The sequence below is a fragment of the Esox lucius genome, chromosome 17, assembly GCF_011004845.1.
Source record: "Esox lucius isolate fEsoLuc1 chromosome 17, fEsoLuc1.pri, whole genome shotgun sequence".
In the NCBI taxonomy this organism is placed as follows: domain Eukaryota; kingdom Metazoa; phylum Chordata; class Actinopteri; order Esociformes; family Esocidae; genus Esox; species Esox lucius.
In genome coordinates, this window is record NC_047585.1 from 38031626 (window position 1) to 38049787 (window position 18162).

At 38.7% G+C, this 18162-nt stretch overlaps 1 protein-coding gene across 2 annotated transcripts; it reads left to right on the forward strand.

Annotated features, from left to right (window-relative positions):
- The first annotated feature begins 7421 nt into the window (after window positions 1-7421).
- Window positions 7422-16802, forward strand: zgc:64106 (uncharacterized protein LOC393348 homolog). 2 transcript variants are annotated; one of them, XM_020055965.2, is made up of 6 exons: window positions 7422-7921; window positions 8888-9127; window positions 9765-9854; window positions 11194-11283; window positions 13092-13201; window positions 16098-16802. In XM_020055965.2, the coding sequence occupies exons 1-6, from the start codon at window positions 7759-7761 to the stop codon at window positions 16275-16277; spliced, it is 873 nt and encodes a 290-aa protein (XP_019911524.1). In that variant the 5' UTR covers window positions 7422-7758; the 3' UTR covers window positions 16278-16802. The 2 variants fall into 2 exon arrangements, with proteins under 2 accessions (XP_019911524.1, XP_010879156.1); XM_010880854.4 differs by having other exon boundaries at window positions 7427-7921; window positions 11194-11382.
- The last annotated feature ends 1360 nt before the right edge of the window (window positions 16803-18162 follow it).

Below are 18162 nucleotides of genomic sequence, written 5' to 3' on the forward strand. Positions count from 1 at the left end.
CTTCCACTTCAAGTCAAGTCTCAAGTAACTTGTTCTCAAGTCAAAGTCAAGTCAAGTCATTTTCATACTTTAATCAAGCAAGTCACAAGTCCTGAAAATGGAAAAAAAAAAGTCAGACTCGAGTCAAGTCATGTGACTCGAGTCCCCCACCTCTGTTATTGACCACAACAAAATTTAAATCCAGCTTCCGTTCACAACATAGCACTGAAACAGTCCTCTTCAAAGTCACATATTTGAAAATGATTAATGTTTAGCTTAGATTTATGTGTCTTTTTGTGTTTTACTATCTGATGTTGTTTTGGTGTTTTAGTGGGTAACACTTTTTAATAACCATCATTAATAGATGGTAGTTTTATAGTTCATTAATCTTTAGTAAATTGCCATTTAACTCTCAGCAAACAGTCATTTAACTGTAAACAAACAATTAAATTGTAATTAACATTGTTTAATAATTATTAGTAGGGATGTTAATTAACAGTTTATTTTTATACACATTGTTTCCCTCATATACTATATGAGGTATTGGGTAATGATTAAAACATGTTTGTAAACCTATAAGACACCATTTTTAAAACATCTACATACATTACATAGATAGATATAGACCAGATATTCCTAAAACCTTGTTAAGGGTTACTAGTTGTTTTCTAAACCATGTATAAAGATTATCTTAATGGTTATTATAAAGTTGCAACAGATGACTATAATACCTTGTTTAGTAGTTACAAAATACTTTTTAATCTATCTATGAACTATATTTAGAAAGATAATTAATACTTTGTTAGTGGTTACTATTTTTTTTTTTTATGATTTCTTAAAGTTTTACAAAAATGTTTAAACCTTTCCCCAATAACTAGGGATATAATGTGTATAACAATAAACTGTTAATTAACAGCACTACTAATAATTAGTAAAGATTATTAAATATATTTTAATTGTTTGTTAACAGTATGACTGTGTGCTGACAGTTAAATGACTATTACTGAAGATTAAATAACAACCATTTAACCATCTATTAATGATGATTATTTTAAAGTGTTACCTTTTTATCTATTTATGTAAAGTGTATTTGAGTATCTAGAAATGCAATTCTAGATAAAAACGAATATTATTATTATTGTTATTGCAATCAACATTAAATATTTTTTATTACTTGGTGTTCATAAAAAAATCATAATTACTGCCCAAGTATTAGGCCTACCTCGTCTTTTGTCTGATGCAATACCTGCAGGAGAAACACATTTAGAAAATGCATCATTGATTACAATTAGATAATTAGATAGATCATACCAGGTGAAATCAATTAAACTAAAACAGGCAACCTATTTACACCACAATGAAAAGCCAATTTCATGAGCAATGAGCCCTCACAGACTGTAAGTACCAAAATGTGAGGCCTCAGGTACAACAAATGACTGGATGAGGGTGCAAGGGCTTAAAAGTCCTCGAAAAATGTAAATGTCTTTTGGGTAATCACATTGACAAATAGTAAATATATATTTCACCAAAAGAGCATTTGATGTGTTGCAAGAACTATCACACACATATTTCAACATAACAGAGATGTTCTTGGTTTAGGGATTTTTCATGGGTTCATCATTTAGCTATGTTGATTGACAAAGACATTAAAATGTTTGTGGATGATGCACATAAAGGTGTGGATAAATGCACCTACCATGTTTGCATTTTAAGTGCTGTATGAAGGTCTGTGACCGTGCAAATACTTTAAAGTCACAAAATGGACAATGATAATGGCATCTGGATGCTTCTTTGCTGTCAATGCAGAAGCAGGCCGCCACAAATCTCTCTGAGAAACAAGTTAAAGATATTAGAAGGATTGCATTAGTTATAGTAAATAGGCTATCACATCATACACCTCTCTATAGTTGGGTTTTACTCCATACCTTGATTATTTTCCAAAAAATAAATTGCTTTTCCTAAATGCTTCTTCTGAAGGTGATCCTTATTTGCCATTTCCATTTTAAGACAAAAGATACACTGAGTACCAACACAGGCTAACAGTGACGTGATGTCAGAGAACATCTGATGGGAACCTGTTGGGAACAACAACAGGGTCATTAACACCCCTCCCCCACGAACCATCCATGGTCGACGTCCGCGATCCCGCGGACAGTGCTAATTTGCATAAATATTTCGAAAAATAGATTCTCCATAATCGTCCGATTCCAATGGTATATTATTTGTAGCCACTTTCCTGAAGCGTTCCGTGTATAATTGGGGTTTTCCGTGTATAATATGGGTTGTATAGTTGTATAGTTTGGGTTGCTATGAGAACTTTTCACCAGGCAACGACATTGCCTATTCATCTTAGAAAGGCTCATTTGTACATCAGTATAAATATTACAAGCGTTTACATCACTATATATGATGTTTTGAACCATAATACATCGTTTGTATTATATATAAGATATAAAAATTAATATTTAGTCAAAATAGTAGGGGGATGTTCTTGAGTTTTTGGGAAGAAGTTGGTAATTTTTCTGAGTTTATAAAATATACAAGTCCAAACGTAACTAGCGATCTAGTGCTGCCATCTGCTGGCCGTTTTGAGTCATTACACCTATTACATGGGTTTTTACATTCAATCTTATTTATTTCATAATGTTTTATTTCTAGGTAGAAGAACCAAATTTTTTGGGGGTGCCTATATTTTTTACCTTCTATTATATAATTATTTCATTATTTTCAACCCAATTACAGTGTAATTTGATAGTAAAGGCATGAAAGTATGAGGAAATACCATTGACACAAAATCTCATAATGCTTTCAAAAATAAATCTTGATGCTGAATGGCAGAAATGTTTTCCGAAAACAATTTTTTTGCCTTTCAAACAGATGAGTTTTATAAATAGTGACCCAGAAGTCTGTTTTTCTGTGTTTTTATTGTAGCCAGAGGGGTTGCTATTAAAAGGATACATCATAATAGGTTGTATCTGTTACAGAAATGAATCTAGGACCCAAAATGTCCCACTAGTGAAATCCGACCGAAAGCCCCATAGGCTACCTGTAGCCTATGTACCTTAAAAAGAAGGTATGAAAATGTTTCAGCTACACAAAAATGAGTAGGCTATTTACAGACTTTCTCACCTTCCATTTTCACAAGTATGTTTAGATAAAAACATACACAGCCACGGAGTGTCTGTGGATACATTAAAGTAAATGGTCAACAACAAATTATAACAAATAAAGAAATTGCACATGTCCAACCACATGAATATTCTGAATTATACAGCCTAATGCAAAGCAGACACATTATTATTTGTTATTATTTTAATTGGAATTTCAGTTTCAATATTTGCGGTGTTTTGGAAAGAAGATTTTGTTTTACATGACATTTCTCAGCACAGACCGCTCGTGAAACTCTTAAACACTAACAATGGCGACTGAGATTATTTGCAGTCGGGTCCCTGGGGCCCTGCTATTTAGCATTGTCACACTAAAATCCTACCTGCACCTGAAATTGCATTACTTTTGAAAACATCGGAGTACATATTTGTACATGTAGGCGTACTGTTATACATTAAAAAGCACTAGCAAATAAACACACTTAAAAAAAAGCGACTTCTGCGTGGGGGTTACCGTTATCAACGTTATTATTATCCTTTCACAGCTAGGCTGCCAGTGTAAACCAAGTAGCCTCAACTATAAAAATACGTTTCATTTGTTAATTGTAGTAAGGTCAGCACCATGAAGTTGAAATTTAATAAAAGGACAATTGACAATACTACAAATAACTAATGTTTTTTATGAAATAAAAGCACACACCTGACTAAAAGTGATTACCCAACAAGGAAACAAGGTATGTCCAGTTGTAGGCCGATATACTGTGCTTGCAATAGCAGAGACAACTTTTAAATGTCCCACGTGCTACTCTGAGGAAAAAGGTGGGCAGTGATCCCCGCTATACGATTCAGATGACGCTATGCAGGGTTGCCAGGTATGTAAGGTAATGTAAATAATTCTGCGTGAGATGTACATTATGCTTCTTATAAGGAGTCATAATTATCTGATATGTGAATTGTTTGAAATCCTTGTTTGAAAGGCTACATTATGGACAATTGTTAATGTATTAATTAATTACCTTGCATTTATCCTCCTTATCTCTTGTTCAATTAAATTAAATCCCAACAACTATATATAGAAAGAGATATATATTTCTTTTTTACAGTAGGACCATGTTATTTTTCCAGTCATACAACAAACATTGATTGATTGTGGTAATAAACCACAATCATTCAAACCTGTAAAAACCTTGTCAGTGACAACATACCAGTATTTGGGCACCAGAGCAAAGAAGCTCTTGTTGCCTCATTTTCATAAATAATTTTCAAAAAATAAAATATGTTTCCAAAACATCGGCATGTGTTATACTGTTCTTATGGTAAATATCATGCACTACGGATTACTTTAAGTCCATAAACTATATTTTCAAATTTGACAATCACCTCATGCCACTTGTGATAACATAGTGTCCTTATAATAACTGTTGCCTCAGCACACTTTAAATGGGTAACGTTTTAATGGATACATTAAGAGAAAACAAGTGTTCCTACAAACAACATAAAGCATTGCAAGTAATTAACCATCAGGGCTGATTTTTATATTCTTCCAGGACCAACACAAATCTGGCAACCATTTCACACAACCACACAAAGATGTCTTGTGTACTGTAATGTAATTGTAATAATATGTATTTTTTCAATTGATTTGAATTTAGCAAACTGTATTCAGATGATTAATATTATAATGCAAAGTTAAGTTTATGTATACTATGTGGAACCTTTCATAAACCTTTTGTACTCTAGGCTACATAATAAAAACTAACGATTGCATAAAACATGATGCATTTGATTTTGGTGCTCATGTGCTGTATTTATGTGATTTATGTGTTCTATATCTATCTGCTTTTATCTATGCTCCTATGTTTTCTGTCTGTGCTTATGTGCCTGCTGGTGACAGGTGAAAACCATGATAGCATAAACAATACAGTATATAGGCACGTTTTAATATGAATGCTAACAGAAGAGTGCAGGTGAAAGAAAAGGTTATTTTACTTTAGATGTAGCCTATTGGATATAGCAAATTGCAAGACGCAAAAGACAAAGCCAGAGCTTGCTCAGAAACTCATGCTGTTGCTTCCATTCCCATGTGCTGTTAAATTATAAGTCACTGGCTGCTAATTGATGAGTCTCTTCACTGGTGTTGTACTCTCTGTGAGGATATTTATGTAGGACTTTTAAACACTTCACAAACTCAGTACTACAATCCATTAGTAGCCTAAAGCAGATGCATATTGACATCAGCAAACCTCACCAAATGTTTATAGGTTGAAATGCCAAGTAACCTCCCACTGGAAAGTTAGTAATTTACAGTATAAATAACGTTTATAAAACAAAAAGTTTGTGACTATCTTTTGTAAAATGTGTACAAAGTTCTCTTACTACAGAATAATCAGAATCACAAAAAATTCAAAGTACGTTTGCACAAAAGAGATTTGCTTTGGTAGCCTATTTTTGGGCATATTGAGTAAACTAGAATATAACCTGTAAGAAAAATTAAACAAACTGATTCACGTTTTTATAAATCATGCCCAACTTTACATAAGAAATACCATGTTTGCAGCCTTATACAAAAAAAGATTTTGTCTTTATAGTTCATTTCCCCCCCAGGGAGGGGGGGGGGGAATCCAACCTGTGGCCCTTTGCTGCATGTCTTCCCCTCTCTCTCTGTGCCCCGTTCCTGTCTATCATCGGCTGTCACAAGCAATAAAGTTTGAATTTTTTTATTATAGTTGATTCCCCCGCTATCCGCAGTTACAGGCTTCATATTCGGCCTCAGCTCCACCGACGGTCCACATCTTTTATCCGGGAGGAAGCTACTCCCAGCATGGCGACAGTCGGAGCTTCACAATCTCTCTTCAGAAAGCTATAGTCGTCCTGCTGATCTCTGCTAATCAGGGCCTGAAAAAAATTACAAAATAAAAATAATGTCAAGATTTACAAAATAAAGGGGGCACCATCCTAAATATTGTACCAGTAATGTAATCATGCTTTAAACTGCAGTCTTTTATTTGAGTGAGTAAAGTATTTTGTCATTGCATTTTAAATTAATAAATAAACATAGGCTACCACCAATTTATTTCCTTAGCACTGCAACATAAAAGACTGTAATATAAATAAAATATTATAAATAATCAAAGATAGGTTGGAAAAAATGAAGAAATAGGGTCATGGAAATGCTACCAAGTGTAATATTGGCTAATGTTAACAATTATAAACTATAAGGTATCTCACTAGCAAATGCTACAAACACCAGCAGTTGCAGTCGGATATGCTCTTTCCTCTACAGTACGACATGCTACTGGTTTGGTTGTATATGTTGAGCAGTGGGTGATTTCGGACACAGCCCTTGTTTGCCACCGTTCTACCCCATAATCAGTCTAGTAAATTTGTGGCATCTCAGGCTGCCACCAGAAATACCATATAAACGGCGAAAGATGCCGTGGCATCTCGGGAAAAATCGTTGGCATCTAAACCTGCCATCGGCATCTCAACATGCCACTAAAAATGCCACTGTTAACACAACCTGCCACTATAAATGCCACTGCTAACGGGAAGACGCCGTGGCATCTCAACATGCCACTAAAAATGCCGCTGTTAACTCAACCTGCCACTATAAATGCCACTGCTAACGGGGAAGATGCTGTGGCATCTCAACATGCCACTACAAATGCCACTGCTAACGGTGAAGATGCCGTGGCATCTCAACATGCCACTAAAAATGCCACTGTTAACTCAACATGCCACTATAAATGCCACTGCTAACGCAACATGCCACTATAAATGCCACAGCTAACGCAAAATGTCCATTAATTCAAGAGTACAAATCGTGTCAGGCACATCCATCGGATTACCGGCAAAACTATCAGTCGTGCTGCTGAAGTTACAGATAGTGAAATAATTTGTTATCTGCTGCAGTTACAGATAGTGAAAGAATTTGGTATATTTCAAGTGTGGTTGTTAATAGCATGTACACAAGAAACATCTCAATGGCATTCCAAGGATTGTTGAGTGTTCATGAATCGTCCAGTTTCAATCCGGAATAAAATGTGCTTTAAAAAGTAGACACTGCTTATATATTAGTTCAGCAAGGTCAATCGATTAAGCTCATAGTGAAATTCCAATTTTATGTGCCTTGAAGGTTTAAAAAAAATCTAGTTTGTCATTTCTCAAGTTAGTAATTTCTCACTTATTAAGAGCATTGCGCTTGCAACGTTAGGGTTGTGGGTTTGATTCATTATTGTCATTTACTAAATGTGATATTGATCATAGCAATTATATTATTTTCCAAATAGGCTGTAGAGAAAAATCGAATCGGAGTTGAATTGTTCATTTCATTCGACTGTTTCCCATACGCACGAAAGAGACACGTCGTAAAACAATTTACGAGCTGCCATATCTATAAGCATGACCATTTGCAGATTATTAAAAATCATTAAATCGAAACTATACGACTGAGATATTAAACCCCAGTGGATTATAGAACGATTTCAGTAAAACAACCATAACCTTGGATTTTGGTGTTGTGTGTGGGACTTTACTGCGAACAGTCCTCAGAAGTTAGTTGGGTCGTGTAACCGATTAAGTTCAGTGTAGGCTATCTGTCCAAAGACAGCGACATTTTCCGACCTTTGCAGATCTTCTTTTCCCCCGAATTTGCGCTCGGTTGACTTTTTAAATGGCTTGGGTATGGACAGATGTCTTTAATCACCCGTTCTGGGCGTTATCGACTCTCATTTTTGGACTCGTCTTACGGTTACATCGAAGAGGTCCCTGGGACCCGCGCGCCTGTCGTGTACAGCTAAAAGGCAAGACCGCCGTGGTTACAGGAGCAAACACAGGTAATGCTAGATTAATAGACAGGAATTTTTGCTTGCCTCGGAAAATACGTCAAATTTAACTCAATAGGGATTACTCCAGCATTTGCAAATTGCACGGACTAAACTGCATATTAGACCTGTGTTCAAATACATACATTTTATTAGTTCACATATAGATTTAAACATCTGAGAACAGCCAAAATAATTAGTTACTTTTGAGTAACTTATTATTCGTTATTTTGTAAATATTTTGAGTATTTCTGTATCCTATATTAAAATATGAATCTACTTGTCTCTTCAATAAAATATATTTTAATATTTTAAGTGTATATTAACGTATTTGAGAGATTTTAAGCAGCCTACGTAATTTTTTCTGCAAGTGGTTATTGAACATGAATCTGGATCGTTCCAACTTCTGAAAAACTAACTGTTTTTCCATTTTCAGTCTAGCAGATATCTATTGATGACACATTTAAAGATTATTTCCATTTTAAAGTCTGTAGCTTGAAAGAGAGAGGGAGGGTAAAAGGAGGGGGAATTTTATTATTCCTTGCTTTTTCCAGTGAATGGAAAAGTGGTGTGTTGGAAAAGTGGGTCACACAAACGTGTTCCAGCTGTGCAATTCTGTCCGAGTTCATTTCTTCTCAGTTTTATTTGAAGTATAATGGGTTTCAAAATCTGCACTTAAACTCCTCTGTCTCTTTGGCTGCCATGACACTATGAACCAACGCACAGAAACACAACACACATGCATGTGAGATTGCAGAACTGATCTTGAACTTTGTTTTGTCTTCCAAAATGTCTTTATCCCTCTCACCCTCTCTGTCTCCCCCATCTGCCTCTCCCCTGATCCTATTTTACCTTTCCCCTATATTCGTGAATCTCTTTTTGTACTCGTTTTCTCATTCTCCCACTTGTTCTTTTGTCTCCCCAACTCATGGCTCTTCCTCTACCCTTACACCCCCCCCCCCCCTTATCCCTTATCAGGGATAGGGAAGTTCATTGCCCTTGACTTTGCTCGGCGCGGAGCTCGTGTCATCTTGGCGTGCCGGAGTGAGGCACGCGGTAGGGCGGCTCTGCAGGAAATACAAAAGCTGAGTGGGAATGCAAACGTACACCTGCGTTTGGTGGACACCTCCTCACTGGCGTCGGTTAGAGCCTTTGCAGAAGGCGTCCTGCGAGAGGAGAAGGAGCTCCATATCCTGGTCAACAACGCCGGAGCTTCAGGTGGGTAGCGTCCGCATTCAAAAGACCAACACGAAATTCACACGCGGCCTGGAATCCACAATGAATCTGGCTCACTATTCACTGCTGTTTCGCAACAAGCCAGTGGACCATGATGTGGGTTAGGGCTTCAGAGTTCAGAGTCTGCCTGGAACATACGCTGAATAAAACAATCTGTTCAACTGAAGCAGAACAATAACATGCACATGGACTCCAGGGTAATAGTTACCAGGAGTGGATTTCAACTGCCGCCATACTACAGTAGTGGGACTAACTGGGTTTTAACCCAGGTGTTCTAATTGCCTTACGGCTGTATTACCCCCATATAACTAAAGCCTGAACATGGTGGGATTGCTGTTAAGCCTTTAGATGACAGGCTGGATTACACCTCAAGCAATAATTTACAAAAAAAGCACAGGTGTGGGTTAGTGTATCCAACAAAAAGCTTTGCTTGTTTATGATACCTGGGTGCTCTATCATGACATACCACCCAACTATAGGATTGGCCTCACAAATTCCCATCCATTACCCACTGGTATTGCTAATGTTTAATATTGATACTGTGTGTTTCAGGTAAGCACATTACATGTCTTTGTGTTTGTGCCTTATATGGGTTTGATGGTGTTTTGTCATTACACAGGCCTGCCAAGAGAAATCACCTCAGATGGCCTAGAGGTGTCCTTTGCTACCAATCATGTGGGTCCTTTCCTCCTCACCAACCTGCTCCTGGGTAAGACATGGCATACTCCAAACTCTTCAACCTAGCTTTGAGGAAAACGGGAATTGGATGCCCTAGGCAAAATGAATAAATTAACCTTCGTTATCCTAGGAACTCCCACTGTCACTGTCTCGGGGTTCTCAAGTTGGATTCCACACCTTTAAAACCTACATTGTCATAATCCCTGTTCTCACGTTAGAGTCTACACCTTTAAAACCTACATTGTCATAATCCCTGTTCTCACGTTAGAGTCTACACCTTTAAAACCTACATTGTCATAATCCCTGTTCTCACGTTAGAGTCTACACCTTTAAAACCTACATTGTCATAATCCCTGTTCTCACGTTAGAGTCTACACCTTTAAAACCTACATTGTCATAATCCCTGTTCTCACGTTAGAGTCTACACCTTTAAAACCTACATTGTCATAATCCCTGTTCTCACGTTAGAGTCTACACCTTTAAAACCTACATTGTCATAGTCCCTGTTCCCCTTGTTTGATTCTGAACCTTCCAGACATGTCATATTTCTCACATCAGATTTCACATGTGTGTTTCAAACATTTTCATTAAAAAACAGACACTACAATTTTTTGATTTTTATTTTTCTTTGAACGAAGAGGCTACATCACAATACCCAGGGCTTCATGAAAAGAGGTTAGTTGCAAGGCCCTCTCTGACATGGGTTACTTTGTAGGTTACTAAGTGTAGACTACTTTAGGTAAGAGAGGAGGGGATGCAAGATCCTATTAACTTTCATAAAATTGTCACTAATACGTGGAATTTAAAACAATCTGAATGTATTTTCCAATTTGCTGAGACATGCGTCAAATGGATGGGGCTTGTGGCGCGTTACATTTGTACTTGGAGGTCAGAATTTTTAACTGGAACGCCCCCCCTCGGGAATTCCAACTCAGAAAGTCAGAGCAACCCCACAAGCCCCGAGTTCGTAATCCAAGATGGAAGCACACTATGCCATTTAGCAGACTGGTGTTATATATTATATGGGAAAATTACTTTTAAGTTACGTTACAATATTCTGAAGAGCACTCGCCCGTCCAGGTTACAGGTTAGACTGCCGGTTATGGAATGGCCGATTTTGGTCCATTTTTTTCCCCTACACAATTAAAAACATTGTATATATTCCGAAAGGGCAAGCACAAAAAAGGCTTTTCCGACTTGGATTTTTGGAACGCGATCAACTTGGTTTAACTCGGGTGTGACGTCATTCCCAGTTCCTAGTTCCGACGTCCGAGGTAAATGGAACGCGGCATTGATTCCACACCATTCACTGTGTTTATGATATAGCTTACTGCCAATCTTTCTCTTCTTCTCTCCTTCCCACTGTCCAGACCTGCTAAAGCGATCAGCGCCGGCTCGAATTGTCAACGTGTCTTCTGTGAACCACTGGCGGGGCAAAGTTGACTTTTCACACTTCAAGGGTGAGAACCTGAGTTACGGCATGGACAGCGTGTACAACCATACCAAGCTGCACAACATTATCTGCACTAATGAGCTGGCGCGAAGGCTTCAAGGCACAGGTGGGTATGAATGACCTGGCAAGGATTCGTGAAGTAGGAGTCATACTAGGATCAGTTCAGGCTTTAACTGTGGTAACGAGAGAGATTACCAGGACAGGGAGTAGCTGATCCTAGTTTAGCAATCTTGTGCTGAGATTAATCTGGAGTGCAGGACCTGGGTTCATTTGGCTTTTAGCCTATTGTCCTACACTGTGCCTTTACCTCACAGCTTCATCCCATTTGCTATATATTTGATACTCTTTTGGCTACATGACCTGTTTTTGTATTCGTAATGTTTGAAAAAGCTATAAAATACTTGTGAAGACACTAAAAGCCTTGGGAAAGTTGCTAAAAGTGAATATGTAGCATTTTAAGTGATTATTATTTCTCAGTGTTCATTTATCATCCACCAGATGCTCTTGGTAACTTCTTCAGAGAGCTTGTCATGCTGATAAGTTCATTCTAAGTTAATGGCTCTGTTATTTTTGGGTGACTTCAACTTTCCAACGTTATTTCCTTGAGTCATGCCTTTGAGTCACTTCCTCCCCCACCATTTTACTTCTCTGCAGATTACTTGGTCATCCTCTTTCCAAAGAAGGTTGACGATATCTGTACGACATTCACCGCTTTTTACCCCCTTTAATCAGATGACATCCTGCAGTGAGTGATGGCTGGCCGCCCAACATCGACCCCACCCCTCCTCGCTTCTCCAGACCATCTCCGAAGACACTCTCCAATTCCTTAGCGCCTTCATCAACTCTTCGCTGAGGACTGGCCGTGTCCCAGTGGACCTCAGGATGGCCAGAGTACCTCCCCTCTTAAAGAAACCAAACTCTCTGTTGTCCCTCCTTGCTTTCCTTTCCAAGACACTTGTCGCGCTGCCTATTATTACTGGTGTTCCTCAAGACTCATTTCTTGGCCATCTCCAATTCTTTCTGTTCACCAAGTCTCTTGACTCTGTCAAATCCCCACGTGGTCTCTACAATCAGTACTATGCAGATAACACTTAGATGTTTTTCTCCTAGCCCCTTTCCGACACCCAGGTGACAACACCCGTTTCTGCTTGTTTGGCTGGCATCTCGGCTTGGATGACAGTCCACTGCCTCAAGCTTAACCTTGACAAGACTGAGCTGTTGTTCTATCGCAGGAAGGCCTGTCTGCCCCAGACCATGTCTATCATGGTTGACAACGATGGACATGGTCTCCCAGAGTGCAAAGTATCTTAGCGTGACCCAGGACAGCTCTAGAGAGAGGAAAGTAACTAAGAGAAAGAAAAAACTCATAAAAATGGGCAATGTAACTGAAAGGTTTTGTCCCTACACCTGTCTGGGTCCTATAGATTGGACTGGAGTCGTTTTGTTTCATGTCTAAGCTAATGCTGGCTCCATGGCCGAATCCTCTCCTTTGAGCCCTGGCAGTATGGAGTCCCCTCTCTCTCGTAGCCTCGTGCTTGAACCGGTTTCCCCCCAAATTGAGGAATGCACTTACTACTAAACTGTGTGTTTGTTTCTCATTTAAAATATATGCACTTCTGTAAGTCGCTAAGCATCTGATAAATGACTGAAATGTAAAAATGTAAAATGTAGGCGCAGCTGGGAATTTATTTATTTATTCCTGAAAACCAGCTCAGGAATGGGAGTGCAGTTGAAAGTAGGGAGAGAGATTAAAGGATTTGATTTGGCTTTAACATTGTTTATATTCTCATCTTTCTATGTGTCTGTATATCACAGGGGTTGCAGCCAATTCTGTCCACCCTGGAGTGGTGATGACAGAAGTAATGAGACACTATAATATCCTGATTCGATTCCTCTTCAAACTGATTGGTATATTCTTCTTCAAGGTGAACACTTTATATCTTAACACTATGTTTGTTGTGACAGGGTTTTAGAGCTTCTGAACCTGGAATCTAATGCTGCCAGTAGGTGTTCCAAATGGAAAATTCGACTGAAACAGATAAAATATTATGTTTTGACAGGTGGTACAGAGATAGAAGGTTCAGACTCAACACATTTAGTGAAACTGAACTCCAGCCATTTAGAATTACACAAAATATTTCACACTTAAGACCAAGATAAACACTAGATGCATACAGACAACAACAGAGTCAGTAGCTGCACATGAAAACAATCAACTTAATCAGCTTGCATGATAGGAACAGATTGTGTTCAAAAGAATAACGAGGATCCAGCCTTCCGAAAAGTAAATTAAGTTCTCCTATTCAGGCTATTGCAGAATAGGAAAGTGGCACTGGATCTGTTTTTTCTGAACCAGAATATAATCAGGTCAACATGCTTGACAAACCTGATTGACCACTTCTCTGGAGTCTTTTTGAAGATGAACCAGGAAATATTTTTCTGTTGAAAAGAAACACACGCACATTTGTTTTTCTATTCTTGTGGTGACTACAGAACATATTCCCTATTCCCTTCCTCTTCACCTAACAATAAACCTAACCATAACCTCAAAAAACAAAATTTGATGCCTAAACTTAACCTAACCCTAACAGCTAATGTCTAAACTTATAACTATTTCAACTATTGGTCAACATTTGGAAGATTAGGTGCTGGCCATTGGAAAATGTGGGGAGAAGAAAATGCTTGTTTCTGGGCCATTTGTAGAATCAGGTCATCAGCTGCTACTATGTTCTCTGGATAGCTCCACTGAGTGTTCCCTCGAGAACCCAGATGGAGTTCTTACGAAATGTCAGCTCTCCATTGGCTTACTGTTCATAAAAAGGGCACTTTGGCTAAGTGATCGTAGAAGCAATTGATGAAAGGACAGGTTTTAAGAGCCGGAGTAGATCCTTTAGCAGTCAGGATCCTTTGTGTCCAAATGCAAGGGTGACATGACATCGCTTCAAATGTCATGACATCTGATGTGACAGGTTCTTTCCCCAGAACCTCACGCAAAATGTTGTACAGGGCTTCTGGGATGACAATCTGTATTCATTGTTTCAGCTATTCTTTAAAGCTAGGTGCCTATTTTCTCCCGATCCTTAATTTGTGTTGAACACAATTTAGTCATCCTTATGATGCATGCCTTGCGATGCAGATGTAATAGGCATGGATTTAGGCATTTAGACCATCAGAAGCAATCTCAAATTCTGTCTTGAGTTCCTCTGGTAATGCACTTGGAATTCCAAGAGCAGTAGTTAGGAGTGCAATTTATATTGGTATGTCCACAATGTGGCTCTTTATTGATTGGGACTGATGCCTCTATCCTTTTAGTTTTTCTCAAATGTTTTGCCCCGGTGATCCTTCAAAACACCATCAACAGTTAGTGTTAAAATCATCAGCTCACTTTTAACTTCTCAAAGTAAATGATGTCATACCCTAGCTCAAATGATGTCATACCCTAGCTCAAATTATGTCATACCTTAGCTCAAATTATGTCATACCCTAGCTCAAATTAGGTCATACTCTAGCTCAAATTAGGTCATACTCTAGCTCAAATTAGGTCATACCCTAGCTCAAATTATGTCATAGCCTAGCTCAAATTATGTCATACCCTAGCAGTTGGCGTACCCTCCCTCAAAACCAACAAATTAAAACAGGTAACCAAAATCATTCCGTTATCTGTTCAAATCCATAGGTGTCTAGTTGTATAATAGTGATGGATTTGGGACCATGTGATCTGGCTCAAAGGGCTGTATTTATCAGTAGTAAGGGGTATGGGCTGCACCGATAAACAGAGAACTTTTTCACTGAAAACAAATGATTAGCACCTAGTTTTTAGTCTAGGTGCTAATCAAGGACCTAACATGACACAGCGGTTACTCACACAACTTGTTTGTCAAGTGACAGCAGACATTCAGCCAGTCTGCTGGGGTGAGTAACTGGTTTCCTTGAGCCTACTTCAAAGTAACTTAATCTTATTCCCAGACATCCTGTTTAAATGTACCAAGTTCCATTTGACTGTGCTGTTGGTGCCAAAGAGCTGGCTGATTTACATATTTGTTTAATAGCAATAAGGGGGAGGGGTAGAGGCTGAAGAGGCTAGCCTAAATTGATGCAGTGAGAGGTCTGCATCCACCGAAACCCACTTTAGGAGTTAGGAGTATTAGGAGCCCCCGTTATGTGGAGAGCAGAAAATAAAGGGGAACCATCCACCAGAAGTAGTCATCCAGGTTTTGAGATTACATTATTTACCGATCTACCAGATTACAGTTTGTATTGTAAATCAAACCTTGCAATATAATATCCTTGGTTTGCCAGGATTCAACTCAACTCGGAGTGGAGACCAACAAAGGATACCGCATTATAAGACCACATTTAAACAAAGCCTGTTTGTAGCATGTTTTATGTATTGTAGACTTGAAGCAGTGATAGTCTGGCCCATATAATGGGAAGCAGATGGGGCCCAGCCTTTGGAACAGAGAGGAGTTAATTAAAACATTCCACTTGATCTGTACAAATGTAAAAATTGCACCAGCAACAGATTCCATAAGCAAAGCCTTGAAAAAAGGCACCAATTCACTAATAGACACACAAACAGACACACCTGCCTAATAATAAACAGCTGTTAATCTTAGAATTTAGGGTCGGTGTACATAATGCTGATTTTCTAAATGTTTACTCCCTCAAATTGTTGATCAGAGACAAAAACAATGTGTCCCTCTAAATACTTTCAGAGTTGACTGTATGACTCTGCTTAGCAGTGGTTGTTTCTTTTAATGCTTGCGTGAGCCCACCGAGTGTATGCCCACACATAACCACTTCTCCCATCTCCGTCCACAGTCTTCTGAAGAAGGGGCCGTCAGCTCCATCTACTGTGCCGTAGCAGAGGAAACCGAGGGAATAACAGGAAAGTATTTTGACAGCGACTGTTCCCTGGTTCTTCCTGCACCACTGGCCAGAGACCAGGCTGTCGCAGTCAAGGACTTTGAGTTCTGCGAGAGATTAACATCTAAGCTCTAATCGAGCATAATAAGTTAGAGAAAGAGCCAGAGAGAGAGAGAGAGAGAGTGGGACTAGTTTGCCAAATCAGGGGCAAAGTACTTTTAAACTCCATTTACTTGATTTATTACAATGTTGAAAGGCAGGGTCAAATATGTTGATGTACTGTTTTTAGGTTTATGTGTGTTTGTAGGTGTGTCATATGCAGGCAAATATAAAACAAACTTCTGTGATCTATTAATTAATGGAGGGTACACAATGTACCATACCATTCAAAAGTTTGTGGTCACAGAAATGTCCTTGTTTTGGAAAGAAACGCTTATTTTTTTATCATGAAAAATACGTCAAAATGATCAGAAACACAGTGTAGACATTGTTAATATTGTAGCGTCTGGCAGGGCAGTGTCTCAAACCCTAACCTTTGGCTCCCCAGGCGGGCAGACTACCTACTGCTCCAGATAGGGATATCCCTACCAAGGTCGCTACAATATTGTAAATGACTATTGGACCGGAAAATGGCTGATTTTCAATGAAATATCTACATAGGTGTAAAGAGGCCCATTATCAGCAATCACCTGTGTTCCAATGGCACATTGTATTTGCTTTTCAAAGTTTATCATTTTAAAAAGCTAAATGATAATTAGAAAACTATTCTGCAATTATGTTTGCACAGCTGTTGCAGGCTCAAACTTTCCAGAAAACAAAGTACTAACTTCTGAAACTTGTCAGTCTATTTTTGAGAAATGAAAGCTATTCCATGTGAGAAATTGCCAAGAAACTGAAGATCTCATACAAAGCTGTGTACAACTCAGCTTTGCTACAACATAGTAGCGCACACTGGCTCTAACCAGAATAGAACGAGGACGGGGAGGCCCCAGTGCATAACAACAAAAGGGCAAATACATTTGAGTGTCTAATTTGAGAAACAGACTCCTCAAAGGTCCCCAACTGGCAGCTTCATTAAATGGTACACGCAAAACACCAGTCTGAATATCAGTGAGATGATGGCCTTCTAGGCAGAGTTACAAAGAAAAAGACAGACATATCTCAGACTGGCCAATAAAAAGAAAAGATTAAGATGGGAAGTAAAGTGATGGTCTGGGGGTGCTTTGGTTGTGAGTGCTAAAGTGGGAGATTTGTACAGGGTCAAAGGCATCTTGAAGAAGGAAGGCTATCACTCCATTTTGAAACACCATGCCATACCTAGTGAAAAATGCTTGATTGGAGCCATTTTCCTCCTACACCATGACAATGACCAAAAGCACAGCTCCAAACTATGCAAGAACTATTTAGGGAAGAAGCAGTCTGGTGGTATTCTGTTTATAATGGAGTGGCCAACACGGTCACCAGATCTCAACCCTATTGAGCTGTTGTGGGAGCAGCTTGACCATATGGTTCTTAAGAAGTGCCCATCAAGCCAATCCAACCTGTGGGAGGTTTCAGGAAGCTTGGGGGGAAATCTCTTCAGATTGCCTTAACAAACTGGCAACAAGAATGCCAAAGGTCTGCAAGGCTGTAATTGCTGCAAATGGAGGATTCTTTGGCAAAATCAATGTTTGACAGACACAATTATTATTTCAATTAAAAATAATTTTTTCTAACCTAAAAAAAATCATAATCTATATTTCCTATTCAAACTCATTTCATGGCTGTTTTCATGGAAAACAAGCACATTTCTAAGTGACCCCAAACTTTTGAACAACCCATTTTGCCATACGAATCCCTTTCCCCTCTCCCCACTTCACAATTTCATTGATGATTTCTTTAAGCACAGGGGCCAGATCCTGTGAAAATGGCTGTTGATCACTGAAAATGAGGAAATATGCAGACACTCAAATACAACGTGTCAAAAAGGTGTGTGTGTTTGTGTGTCTGTGTGCGCCGGTGCTTTTGTTCATGCGCATTT